Source organism: Amia ocellicauda, chromosome 12, assembly GCF_036373705.1.
Source record: "Amia ocellicauda isolate fAmiCal2 chromosome 12, fAmiCal2.hap1, whole genome shotgun sequence".
Taxonomy (NCBI): Eukaryota; Metazoa; Chordata; class Actinopteri; order Amiiformes; family Amiidae; genus Amia; species Amia ocellicauda.
Window position 1 is genome coordinate 21801033 of NC_089861.1, and position 14909 is coordinate 21815941.

A 14909-nucleotide genomic window follows, 5' to 3' on the forward strand; every position below is an offset into this window, starting at 1 on the left:
GCCGTTGCAAGCAACCAGAGCGTGAAATGAAGGCACGCATTGCACACGCACTGAGGTGTCAATTTGCCAGCAGTCCATCACTGAGGCAGCTGTCAGATCCTAGAACTTGATATCCACACGCAGACCCCCCCCACCAGAAGAAAACCAGGCTCTATTTCTCTGTGCTACTTTTCCCGTGCGCATCCTGTGTCCTTCCCATCCCTGTCTATTTTAGCCCTGTTGATTAATGACCCGGTTAGAAACAAGAGCGGAGAACACGCCTAAACACGCCGGCGGTCTCGGTGCGTGTGTCCGCTGCGCCACCAGGTGCGTTGTTTAAAGCAGTGCACGCGCTCTGTCCACGCAGGTGGATGGGCCTTGTGATAATCACCGATCCGGAATGGGAACAGGGGACAAACCTCACCGACAGCTCCTTCTCCCGTCCCAATCACTTTAATCTGTTCCGATTGATTTGTTTTGATAGATGTATCATTGGATTTCTTCTGGTGACGGGAGCCATCGCAAAGGTGTCAGAGAGTCGGCTTCCAGAGTGAGGAACCAAAGATAGTGGCTCTTTATTCTGTGTGTTATAAATAATCATAAAAGGTAGGTCTCATTTACTGATCCACTACTTTCTGTCACATACACGTTGAAAGTCATGGACTCTGCTATAAGGGTGCTTCGGTATTTCCCCTATCATACTAGAAAGTTCAATTCTGAGCATTGCTACGATTTTCTTACACCAGAACATACAAACAGATTGTGTGTTATTTTCTGTCTATGGGGAAATCATGATTCCAGCTGGAATGAACTGCAGAAGAAGGGGGGTTGTGTTTAGTTCTGTCCTCTAGTGTTGTCAATTGAGAACACAACCAACACTACCTAAAGCACAGATAATTATTCTACATCTCTAAAGAGAACTGCTGATATCAATTGGCGTCCAACCCTGGTTCTTGAGAGCCCCAATACAGGCTGTTTGATTGGTCTCCCCTAAATCTGGACTGGAAACATTTATTGTCCCTTAATGGGGTGCAAAACCCTACTGGACTGAGCCCCAGGCCTGGTGTTTCACCATATATAGGCATGACAGGAGCATTAAATATTGACAGCTTCATATCAGAGTACATGTGAGTGACCGCTGGGTGGATATCCAACCACCAGGCACACCACGGCCAACAACAACACAGACACTCAGACCTGTAAAGACTCCCAGCAATAACAGAGCGCTGGTCTGTGACGATACACGAGTGGTGTGTGCAGATAAGCCTGCGTGACAAGCAAGGTGGTGCACAAAGTGCTCTTTTCTGAGAAGTCGGAGCTGCACGCTTCAATCAGACACCGCAAATATGCCTTTACAGTCATGTTCAAGTCACCCAAATGGGCTTTGGCATCAGTGGCCGTGTCTCTCCCCCACACCGAGCTGGCATCTTCAGGTATGGAGGTGAAGACACCCACGGACGAAAACCAGAGAGAGTGATTTAAATGGCTCTGATTCGGTTTATTCACGTGGTACACTGGGACTGGGACGTTGATGCTCATCTGAGAGAGGAGTCCTCCTGCAGAGAACGCAGTCGGCAGCCGGGACTACAGTGATGCGCGGGTCTCGGGCAATTTAAGCTGTACCCATCACACTGACTGTGTAATGTTTCCAATAATGACACCGATACAATGCCAGTGAAATTAGCCTCTCCTTCATACAAATACTGCGACTTTTATATAGTGTGGAAGCGACTTTACTGAAATCTGTCCTTGAATGCACTTCTGGGGTTTTAAACTCCGGTATTTAAAAATGGCATTACAGAGGGTAGGCTGCAATGTGAGAATCAGTGAGTTGTACCGGCTGTATCTTAAATGACGGCATTGTGTGTGGGGCTGCCTACAAAAACACACCAAGAACATTTGCAGGGAAGAAATTAGTCATCTTAAGTTGGGTGTTGATGGATAAAACTAATGTGGAGAGAATTTGAAAAATAGAGCACTTTTGTGTCCAGCGCTTGAGTGCGTGTGTGTGTGTGTGTGTGTGTGTGTGTGTGTGTTATGAAACCACAAAGCCTGCTGGTAGGCGAGCTTGAAAGGATTCACCTGCAGGTACAAAAGAAATGCTCACTCACTTTGTATCTCCACCATCCTTCTCCGAGACAAACTAAACAAATACATACATACCTACCTACATGAAAGTGTCGTATTGAAGACTCCAGCTGGGGGGAGAGATAATGCCATTGCACTGACAGAACTCAACGCATTCCTCATCGCGGCACAGAACAGAAGGCTTTGCCATCAACGATTAACCGCATTTTGTGCCATTACGCTTCACAAAGATTGGGAGCGGTAATTTCTTCCAATACGTCTGCTCTATTTATTGCTTTATTGCATAGTGGGTTGCATCGCTCTTTTGCTGAGTAATTATTCACGTACCCCAGTAGTAGTTACAGAACAGTTCTGCCTACAGACAATGTAGGTCAGTGGTTCTCAACCCCGGTCCTGGAAGACCCCCTACCCTGCTGGTTTTTGTTCCAACAGAGCTCTCAGTTACTTAATTGAACCCTTAATTGAACTAATAATTTCCTAAATCAGAGCCTGTTCATTATTTTTAACAGTAGGGGGTTTAAATTAAGTATAAAATTGTATAGGGAACTTATTATCTTATTAAGGAACCAACTTTATATCAATTACATAATTTAAAAAGTCAAATGTAAGCAAATTATTAGTTCAATTAAGGGTTCAATGAAGTAATTGAGAAGAAGGCTAGAACAAAAACCAGCAGAGCAGAGTCCTCCAGAACCGGGGCTGGTAACTACTGATGTAGATGATGTGTAACTGTGAATGCTGTGCTGTAATGATATGTGTAAAACTGTAATTATCTAAGTACTTTCTACACTGTAACTTTAAGTGCATAACAAATAATTCAGGCCAGATTGTTCAAGTTGGCCACGCAGCCACCACTCTTTGTGTAAAGTGCTTCCTGTGACCAGTCCCGCTCTTGGCTCTGTAATCTGTGTCTGCTGTCCCAGAGCCTCACACAGATCACCGAGCCCATCGTGAGGAGCAGGTGTCTTGGGAAAAACTCCCCCGCTGTGCCAAGTCGCTCTCAGCCACCGATACTAGAGGCCTGGGCAGCAGCCGGATGCGCCGCCGCCTTGCTTTGAAGCGTGCCGCAGCGAGCCTCCAGAGCTGACAGCCAGAGTAAACATCTTTAACACCAATTTATTCATTAAGCAGACACGGGTGAGGAGGAAGAGAGAGAGGGGGAGCTGTTTGAGGCAATCGGAGCCCCCCCAGGCTATAAGGAAGGTGGGGGGGGGGGTCCAGGTGGAAGCTTTGCTCTGACAAGTCGCAGCCCCGTGTCGGGGAAATTAATTATTACCCAGTGCTGGGATTAATCAATAACGGAGCGGCCCCTGCATACAGAGAGCGCCTCCAGACGCCCGGCCCAGCCTCATTAATGCCCAACACTGGGAGCCCTTTGATAACGGCGCATTCATCAATTTCAGCTCGCGGATCTGCCTCCCATCTCTAAATGTTGGAGATGGAGTGCAGCTTTGAGCTCACACCAACGCTCGCTCCACGACCAACATATATATATATATATATACATACACACACACACACAGTTAGTGAATGTGCAGAGAAAAGTGTAATAAACGCTCATTTTGCCAATTTGCTCAGATTCTGTGCTGGCTCTTGGTTTATTTAACTCCCTTATTTGTGCATCATCAACGCCGGCCAAGAAATTGACTACAGTATGACTTAATGCTGTGCTCTGGATATAATAATAACAGACTGTCCCAAAAACACACCCTGGTAAATGGGGAATTCTCCACAAAGCTATCAAACAGCAGTGGATATCGATACCAGCACCAGAATGCGACCGTCGGCCCATCCTCACTGGCGGACGGAGTTCCTCAGCAACCACTCAACGCACTGAGTCACCCCGCCGCCTCCTGGTCAGCCCAGCCCGGCCCGGCCCGATGCCTCCACCAGCCGCCGGGCCCCTCTCCTCTCCTGGACAACCGCCCGCCACGAGCTGGGGTCAAGTGAGCTCATAATGCTGAATGTCACTTTCTGCCCGGCAAGCACACTTTACTACAGCTCTCACACAAAAGAGATTTGAAATATATTTATATATATACGAGCAAAAGGAGGTCAGGCTGCCAGTCTAATTGTGTGTGACTGTGCTGTCACGGCACGAGCAAAAACACAACAAAACCCCTAGACCGACGTTCACAGAGTTGCAGGACAGACAGAGAGCGCCAGAGCTGGGGGTAATTACAGCTAAATACGCGGATGAGAAGTGGGACAACAAAAAAAGCTTGAATGAGCAGTCAGTAAGAAGGCTTATACTACGGGAGAAAAAGGTCACTAGTACTTATTATCTCATAATTAATTGAAAGCTTGCCATGAAAAACAGTTAGCTTTTTAAATTTGATTCCAAAGTAAGAGAAAGGGGGTCAATGAGCAATTTGCTGGCTGGATTAATACTTCTTTTTTAGTTTAGATTTTTTTTTTTTTTCCCCAATAGCATTTTAATTGACGTACTAAATTGGATTTTTTTTTTTTCCTGCGCTTCAGTTTCATAGCCTGATTCCGGTTCTGTAATTAAAGTTGCGGGATATTATTACCTCTAATACATCGCCACACGGGGGGCGGTGGAAAAAATAAATACAGATCCACCGGTTTTGACTAGTTATTTCTGAGGAGGCAGTCAAAATTAATCCACAGCTCCCAATACATACAAAATCAATAAATACATGAATTACCTAACCTTTTTGTCTCTTTTGTTGACATAGATTATTTTCAATCTGTTAAGCGCTCTGTGGCTACCCTGCAGAGGGGCGCTATATTCAATAAACACTGATTGGCTGATTGATTGATCTTGCTTATGCTCCGTTTACACATATATCCTCTGACTGCTGTTGTTTCGAACTCCACATCATCCCCCCGATAGCGTGACTGAAAATAAACATGATCACGCCCACAAATACAGAGAAACACAAGCCGCTTTGTCAGGGTTCTACCTCAGCAGACCCCCGTACCCCCCCAGCCCCCTCAGTTCTTACTATGTGTAGCTCTAGGTAGTCCCCCAGTCCCGAGGCGCTCTCCACCCGAACCAAGATGGCTTCCTTGAGTTGTGTGCTGAAGCCGACCGCCAGCCGGTCCGCCCTCGTGCTCGGACGGTCATTGGGGGGCCAGGTGTACGTGATGAGTGCTCCTCCTCTCCCGAAGATATAGGTGGTCCCCGCTGCGGACAGAGAGAGAGAGAGAGGGAGAGGGAAGTTAGAGAGTGCGTGGGATCCCGTGAACCGTTCAACCATAAATCCCACTGCAGTGCAACACTATAAAACACTGCACAACTGGTATAGGAGTCTTTACATTTGGGGGGCCAATGAGAAACTCCCAGCTTTTGCCGAGTCATCATTGCCTTTGCATAAGACGATGTAGCGCATTGAGGGAGGTGGTGTGGGTGGGTTTATTTTGGCCTAGGGACACAACTGGGCCCTAATTAGTTTTTGTTTGGTTCCGCGGCATTGCAGGGTGGTTTTTAATCAACACGAGCACCAGCAACATTGTCTTAATGAATGCCTCTTCACTCTAAAGCCAGCATCTGTGATGCCTAATGATGCATAATTCCTAGCAAAGGGCCAGAACAGGTCAGATTACAAGTTACTTGAAGACTGTCCTTTTTATTATTTTCCCCTTATGCAGTCTTTTTTTTTCCCCTCAACATTTTTTTTTTTTTTTTTCTTATCGTAATAAATTATTTATCCCGAGTTACAAATTTAGCTGACAGGTTTTAAGGGGCTGCTCTGCATTAGCGATCTGATTCATGGCCATGACGTAATGCAGTGTTTTTTCTGTGTTTTTTTTATTTCTGTGCTGGAGGCAAGGTTACAGAATTCGAAAAATCTGTCCAGACAAAACAAAAACAATTCCTCTTATCTCTCCCGGAGTTGTTTAAATCACCCTTCTTTTTTCCTCTTATTTATTTGTGTGCCGTGTCCGTTATCGCGAACTCTGTGGAGTGGAGACATATTTCTGCGATTTATCTGCCGAGAGCACCAGAATTAAGCTCTGATTGTCCGCCGAAGCCCATCTCCTTCCTCTAAAGTCCTATGGAGAACAGGCACAGGTGAAACACAACCTAACACGCTTGTTCCCACAGTCAGTACACTACCATGTGTGTAGATTCACCTCCTTCTCATACATTAAAAACCTAGCAACTGGGCAACAGTTTCATTTTCAGTACTTGACATCAAAAACAAGAAAAGAACGGACAATTTCCAGTATTTTTCTGCACTCCTCCAGCTGCCGTCACCTGCAGCCAGCTATCTGAGAAAGACAAAAGAGATGACTGGATCCTAATTTGTCTATCTGGCTCCAAAAAAGGTGGTGCGGTGACAGTAATGGCGGAGCACCTGTCAAAAAAAAACCCTGAACCTGTTGCTCGGAGCCTCACTGCCAAGCCTCGTTCATCACAACCACCAGGAACACCTGTTACACAATTACTGTGCTGCTCTGGGCAACACCAGCGTCCCAGCCGGGGTCGTGCTAGAGCCGACCACCTCCTGAACGCTGTAATTGAAAGGGCTCACAGCGTACATCTGAGTCAGCAATGGGTTTAGCCAAATATCGCTTATTCATCTGTACTTGTTTATCAGGGACGTCCAGGTGAGGACGGGGGTGTAAACTTTCAGAGAAGGAGCAGATAGGAAGGTACAGATATCCAAAGTGGTTTTTATAAATTGTATTCTTTACAAAGGTCTGTCGAACCTCGAGTGTATCTCGCCCAACACGTTCCAGTCCCTGTGTTCAATCCATCCTCATTTCTGGCCAAACGTGTTTCATTATGAAACATTCACACACATAACTAACGACTGATCGATACGGGAGTCAATTCCATCCGGTAAAGGGGAGGCAGAGAGAGAGAGAGAGAGAGAGAGAGATAGCATGCTTTTACTGAACAGAACAATACAATATAAGCATTAGGATGGGCCTTTTCTTTCCATTCCTTCTCGTTTGATTTCGTGAGGACGCACTCTTTAATGAACAGAAAACGAGAATGTTCGCATACAGTCGCATACAGTCCAGACAGACAGAAAACAAACATTGGCTATGCAGAACGGGGTATCTGTTTATTCCTTTTGAATTGGGATTGTATTGTATTATTTAAATTAAACCTTATGTAACATCTTGCTGTGGAGAAAAAAAATGCTTTAGGTCAATGTCTTATTGAATTATGTGCCTGCTTTACAGTGGCAGTCTGAAATATAGCAAAGACATATCATAAACAAAGAGTCTAAAAAGTCTTTCATTTCTTACTTGTCTTGTGTATTCTAAGATGTGCTATTACTCTTGCTAGTAATGCTTCAATTTCTCATTCGACAAACCTACAGCAAAGGAGACGGTTTGGAGTTTAAAATGCTGTTTAAAGTGTCATTGTTGCACTATTCATTGGCTGTGCCCCCCCCCCGAGCCGTACTCACTTCGATCTATTCACTTCCAGGAGAGAAAGAGAGCAGGGCAGGCAGGGGGGGACCAAAGCATTTCAGCTGGAACACACTTCAGTGTTGCCAGTCAAGGCTGGGAAAAGGTTGAACTTGGGAAATTTATATCTTTACTTGCCTGTGTAAGAGACGCCATGCCGTTAAATATTGATGTTTCAATTAGATATGATGTAGAAAGCACTAATGAGGAATTATCATTCAAACCATGGTGCAATATATCATGTCCCTATTTTTAAATGTCGACACCATCGTATAAACCAGAGCAATTTCTTTAAAAGCCTGTTTCACCGCATCTCTCCCGCACATCAAATTAAACTTTTTAATTAAGCTTTGTATGTTCACTATGGCTTGGAAGACCATTTGACTTTGCCACCACCGTAACTCCACCCCTCCCAGTGCACTGCGTAGTGAGTATTGTCTTGAACTGCAACACTGCCCTCTGTGTGCCCTCATCCGGTCAGTTTTGATTTTATAAGCCATGTCTTCCTTGCCTAGTAAAATGTAATAGTAGGAGAGATACTAAAATAAATTGTACTTGTGCTCAGCAGGAGCAATGCTAAAAAAAAATAGGAAATACAAGCAACAATGCCGAGGAACATTTTGATTAGATCAACTGCTCATTTACAGTGACACAACGGAGGGAAAAAAAGGCCTTTTCCTTCATCAGCTATTAGGATTTTACCTCGCCCTAGGGCCTCATCACCAGGCAGGGAAATCTGGACTGAAGCAATGGGAGACAGAGGGGGGGTGGGGAGGCTGTATTTCCAGGAAAACAATCTATCTATGGCCAGCACTGGAGTGGAACAAACACAACCTATGTTTATGCAGCACTTCATGACTAAACAATTGTGATGCCCAGGCAGAGCGTAACATATAGACACGCGTGCGAACGTACTTGGAGGTGGATAATGGTGGATAATTAGGTACCACCATAATGGAAATGATAAAGTATAGATGTTGTATAAACAGTGGTGTACAAATATGACCTGTGGGGAGCTGGATTTAAAATGTACTTCTACTAAAACTACTATTACAACCACTACTGCAACTACTAGTAGTAGTAATAATAATTAATCTCTTTATCTCTCCATCTTTCAAACACAGAGAATTCTGTCCTCATTTAGGTCAACCCATCATATGAGTCCGTGAAGTGCCTTTGGTAGGATCACCGACTTTTCAACACAATCTCTCTCTCTCTCTCTCTCTCTCTCTCTCTCTCTCTCTCTCTCTCTCTCTCTCTCTCTCTCTCTCACACACACAGACACACTCAAAGAGTCAAGCTGTGCAAACGGACAGAAGCCTTCTCCAAACACCTTGGCCCAGAGAATATAACGGTTGGTAGATCCAGCTACATTTCAATTGACAGATTAGCTATAGAAAAAATGTATAATAATAAACACATTAATAAACATCTATACTGCCGCATAGCCAAGGCAGAAGAGATCAGGGAAGGAAGACCAACTATACTGGCTGATGACGCAAGCCCACAGATGACCACAAGATGCCAGGGAAACAGCCCACAGACACCAGTATGTGCCCAATCCTGACCTGGGAATGAATTTGCATGCTGATATTGTCTATAACGCTTCTCTCACCCGAGTCAAAACAGAGACGGAGAAGGCACAAACGGACGCACTGACAAACTGGATTATATGTGCTGTCCCATTTATCAAGATGGGACACCACTGGCGAAGGGAAACATTTTAATGGATCGGAAAATACATTATTTTTATATTATATACAAGTCTATTAGCAAAAACGATAACAGATTACTTTCTTAGAGTTTGGAGCACCATTTTCTTTCTGCGGAATAAATGACTCTGAACGTTCGGATCGCGCGAAAACGCTTTCCATTGTGTCGGACTGATGACGCATAGCGCGTCTTCATACATTATCGACACCCTGTACAGGAAAGACATTATTCCTCCCCTACAATAGCTGCCAGTCAGAGAGGTCTTTGGTCAAACAGGAGCGGCACTCAGAGATAAACACTCGCCTGTAGCACTGCCGCAGAAGTCAAGAGAGACGCCTACTGGAGCTGCCAACTGCAGCAGACAGCTGAATAACTTAACTCAAGGGCCCTTATGTGTTTGCCTGTTTTTGCATTTTGCGATGCTCTGGTTTTCTTTAAGCTTCATGCCGGCCGTGCTAAAAGATAAACAAGTGCAGTTGATAAACAGCTTCCAATCACCAGGACACGGGAAACAACGAGTGATCGACCATAAAGCAGTGTGTCGAGCTGTTTGCACATCCTATCCTCATTCAGAAACATTAACCGGTAAACGGTAAATGATGAATTATAATAATTATATGGATCAAAATATTGTTATGGGAGCTGCCAAAACACTATTTTGTTTCCAATATTTAATATTTGTCAATAATATCTTATAAAGGGTTATTGATCATTTATAAATGGCTTTGTTAATGGTTCCTAACTGTGTTATGAACTAGTTACTAATAATTTATTCAGGGCAACGTAATATCAAGTGTTCCCCATGAACCTTATCAAGATGAACAGGCCATACGCCCTCCGCTTCCATCACATTGTCTCGGCTCGATGAGAAGAAGGAGCCAAGAAATTAACAGAAGCCAAGCCAAGACACATTCGGTATTTTCAGCCGCATAACACCCGATAAAAACACAGCCGTAAAAACGGTTTTCAAAGTCTCATGATTAGTCCCGCTCAGCTCTCTCTCGTTAGCTAGCAGTACAGCTTTCCTGGTCCGAGAGAGAGAGAGAGAGAGAGACAATCCTCTTCCAGCACAAGCTCCGAAGATGAAGCCCCGCGCCGCACAGCACTGCACTCCTGCGAGTCTCTCCGCGATTCGAAACATCACAAGACGTTAGCCGGGCCGGCCGACTGATGGAGGAGGGCCATTCTCTCCGCAGCTCATCCCCCGTGAAGATGGCGTTTGGAGACACAGTGAAATATCCCCAGTGACAGGCCCGGCCGCCCGCAGCCCGGGAGGCCTTGGAGAGGAGACAGCGGGTTGCTCCCGACAGCTCCGTGCCGTTGTGAAAAGGTTCCAGCCAGGTGGAGTGGGGTAACAAAAGCACAAATGTCAGGCAGTGAAAAGGTAATCGGGAAGGGAAGGGAAGGTAGGGAGAGAGTCGGCACCAATCACTACTATTGTACCCTTCAGCTAGCCTTCTGTCGATCGATCTGAACAGTTTTTTGGTGTGGGTGTGGGTTGTGTGGATTTGTATGGAATGTACAATGTATTGTTTATATGTTTAATCTGAGTATTACAATTGATCAATTAACTATTTTAAAACCTAATATCTGTTTATCTATGTATCTACTGTATATCCTTCTCTTTGAACTCATTATGAATTTGGGATTTTGAGGACATTTTCTTTTCCTCTACCGTGGACGCCCATGCTTAATACAGGGATGTAAAGAAATACACACACGCATGCACACGCAGACGGGCGCCCTGTGTAATCTGGACCCCAGCTCCACGCCACACACACCCCAGAGCTTGCCGTCTCTGCTGCTAGCTTAGGCAGTGCTGCGTGTGCTCGGGATTCACAGCAGTTTATCCACGTAGACAGTCAATAGAGTGTCCCGTCAGACAAACCCCCGGCTCCCTCCAAAGCCCGTTTTGACTCAGCTGTGGAAATGCAAAGTGACGATCGAAAGCGACCGTGAAGGCGTCTGGCGACAGCAGATATGTTTCCGGCACTCTGGAGACGTGCTGTTCGATCCGGCTTTGTGTTGGAGTCAGAGCAGGTATAGCCAGCCGACTTTGGCTCGAGAGAAAACAACCCAAAAAGTTTTGTTGTTGGATGGGTATGCACACTCTGCAAGCATGATCGGTAGAATTCACGCGTTTCAAAAGCGGAAGTCACCGGGAGGCCGGAATGGGGAAATATAAAGCGGATTTCCAGAGAGTGTCCTCAGATTGCACTGGCACACGTATGACTGGAATAGCTACATGTATTTTCACATGTTAAAGCTTACGATAGCACTTTTATTATTATTATTATTATTATTATATAAACATATCTGTTTAATTATGTTGATTACAATATCGACAAGTCAAATACCAATATTGATATCATTGTATTTGACGGTAATAACAATAATGATTACAATAATCTTCCGACACTTTTTTAATTGGAGCAGTGGAAATGACAGAGAGAGAGGGAGTAGAGAGAGAGAGAGAGAGAGAGAGAGAGAGAGAGAGAGAGAGAGAGAGAAAGAGACAGAGTGTGTCTGTGTGTCAGCACCGGAGATCAAGTCCATGCATTTCCCTTGCGATTCTTATCAGGCGGTCAAGTCACAGATCACATGTCCTTCAGTGGAAACTATGGGAACCCCAATCAAAGCTATTTTTGCCAGTCTGTCTAGACCAATGAAGAATCCCTATTCAGTGCTTCTCTTTGTTAATGCAAGGATTATTGTAGGAGGGGTGAGGCGGGACTCGGAGATATTAACAAAACATCCGTGGTCTATATGCTATCGACTGACTGTCCATCCCTATCCACTGATTACAGCCGCGATAGCTTTCAGCTGCCAATGAGCAGACAGTGCCGTGACAAGGAACGGGGTCCTGCCTTCTGATTAACCAGCCCTGGCCACCAGTCCTCTCCTGCAGGAAATCAGCGGCGAGGTAGCTGGCCACAGTGCCGGTGCAGCTGGTGCGAAGACTATTACAAGACATGCAAGGCTTTAAAAACAATCTAAATCAATTTCTGTAAACTAATGAGGCATTCACCACCGAAATATATTGCCCATTCTGGATAGTTACGATTCCTTCCCGTCTAATTTGGGGGCAGGTATTGAGAGAAGGAGAGACATTATGACATCTACTGAGCAGCGCATCTATATTATCATCACTAAGGATCGTTTGGTTGCATAGTCACTAGCTCATCTTAATGTAAGATGTAAGTGTAACTTAAGAATGAGAAGTGGCAGACATCTAATTGACCACTTCTAAGGCATTTGCATCCGATTTGTACGTGTGTGAAAAGAGAAAAAAACGAGTGTGTGCGTCCCCTATTCAACCTTGCACACCGAGTCCATAATTATCGTACGGCGGTGATGCGTCAATTTTGGAATCGAAATGAGTTCAATTCGATCCGATTTTACGAGCGTACAAAATGACATTGACGAATGAAAAATTTGAGGAAGACGAGGATTGATGGAAAAGCTTATCATCTGCATGTCTAAAAACGAAGATGTATACAGAAAAGCAAATCAAATCGAGAAGAAAATAAATGGCAAGCTAAGAAGCTGGGCATGAACCTATTAATGTAGGTAGAATTCTTCTACAGAGTCTGGTTACGCACAGATAAACAACAAAAATAGAGACTTTCAATATTTACAAAGATTTTCACTTTCAAATACCTAGTTTAATGCTAAACCATGAAGGCTGCACCTGCTTTTGAATCTTTATGGTAAGGTGCAGTTTGTGTGCAATATGTTTTTTCAATTTACATATCTTTGTAGTTGAGGAGGTAAAGAAACAGTGGCACATCTTGCGAGACTCACACTAGAAGGGGTAAGGCTGTGTACCAGGTTTTAATGGATCCAATGTGCAATTTCCCTGATCGACAACTTTTCAGATGTCGGACTACAACCGACGTTTCGGACCCACTGTGCGACAGCCTAGTCAGTGGCTTCTAGGTCTCTATGTGAACAAAGTCAACAAAGCAAAACAAGCCCCGCCTTACGGTGATATATTAATGACAATTCGGTGATTCATAGTCTTGGATTCTTGTTCTTTTTGATACTTTTCATTATATATTTTTATTTTACTATAACCGGACAAATAGGAAGATCAGCATGTTATGACCTACAATCTAGCCTAACATATCAAACCTAGCTTTTGATAAGATCATAAAGCAGTATTCAGTAATAAAGGCAGAAACAGCTGGAGTTTGGACATTGCCAAGTATTGGGAGTTTGGAAAAGTCCAGCTATAGAGTCTTGAATTATATGGAAACTGAAAAAGAGCAGTGCGGACCAACGGGGGACAGTTCTACAAGGAGTCTGAGGAAATAAGCGGCAGTAGTTGTGGTTGGCAGTGCTGTGGTATCAACCCTGTTCGGTAATCGGTGTGTGCCATACCTCCCAGTACAGCACTGCCATCCCATAGCGACAGCTCACCACCTCCCAACAACGGCGCAAAGAGGATCACAGCAGCAGGCAAACCTGACCGAATCTCTCTCTCTCTCTCTCTCTGCAGCCAATCGCCACACACCCCAATCCAGTTTCAGCGCATAATGCTATCTGCCTCTCCCCCCCTTATCTCCAGTGTGTGTCGGTGTCTGAGGCTTCATCACAGCCAGCTAATCCTGGCACTTGGGAGGAATCCAGCTCAAGTGCCTAATCAACTCTGCGCCCCCCGCACCACCGAAACCGTTCACATTTCTGTCGCCGCTTCCCAGCTGTAGCCTTGCCCACTCCCTGACAGCTCAGGCGAGGGTGGATTAACCCTGCTTTCCGGACAATGGTGCCGCTGTACGTTGTGGAGGGATTCACTGCTAAATATAACAATAGAGACAGCATTTCGGGGGGTGTTTTGGTATTCCAGTTAAGATGTGCGAAGAAGGTCAATTTGACCCCCTGCACCGCACGGCTCAATGAATCCTACTTGAATAATCTGGTATCCACAAACAAAATACCTCACTTGATTATATTATATTATATTTACTGAGTTCTGCTAGGTGAACATCTGCAAGCACAGAAAGTGTAGTACTGTTAGTCCAATCGTTACATTTGCCATTGGACATTCAAACCCAGTGGAACACATTCTCCAACGTCAGTGCCAACATCAGTTACGAGCTTTAATGAATGGGGAAACCCATGTAAAGCATCTCAATGAGTGTGTGAGGAGGAAAGGCGTGAATGAAGGTGAAACGCTGTTGACAGCAGCACTGCGTTAGTGACTTGCACCTGTGATTTGTTATACAGCATCAGCACATACGATGTCATCATATTATAAAAGAAACAATATGGAGGAAATTGGACTGAGCGTGGGCAGGAAGACTTCAGTATATTGTGTTACTCCGATTTTAATTCACACAAGCCCTTCAAGCGGGCACTCTATTGGTGGATGCAGGCCTTGTTCGGGCAGAAGCAGTGACTGAGGAAACGGTACACAACTCTCTGCTGATTCCCTCAGACAGGCCAATTATGAAGGCGAGCAAATAGAGATAAATTATGGTGAGATGGAACAAGACAGACACGCGACTGTACTGCACATACCAATAGCTCACACGGAGAGGTTTTTTTTTCTTCACACCCATAATATGGCAAATCTGTTTCGCAAGGACTCTGAGGATAATGTATACAGTTAGTAAATAATGAGACTGTTTGTCAGACAATTGGGAAAAGAATAAAATGATACACAGATTGGTGACCGGTCAAGTGCTCTGTGTGTGTTTATAGATACATATATTTATCACCATCGTCACCAT

The 14909-nt window shown here is 44.7% G+C and overlaps 1 protein-coding gene across 1 annotated transcript in view; it reads right to left on the bottom strand.

The window, feature by feature from the left end:
- nrxn2b (neurexin 2b) overlaps window positions 1–14909 on the bottom strand; it is a 496668-nt gene that overhangs the window by 102159 nt on the left and 379600 nt on the right. The window contains exon 14 of the mRNA XM_066718736.1: window positions 5037–5218. Coding sequence (XP_066574833.1) covers window positions 5037–5218 — 182 coding nt within the window. The remainder of the gene's footprint in view (window positions 1–5036; window positions 5219–14909) is intronic.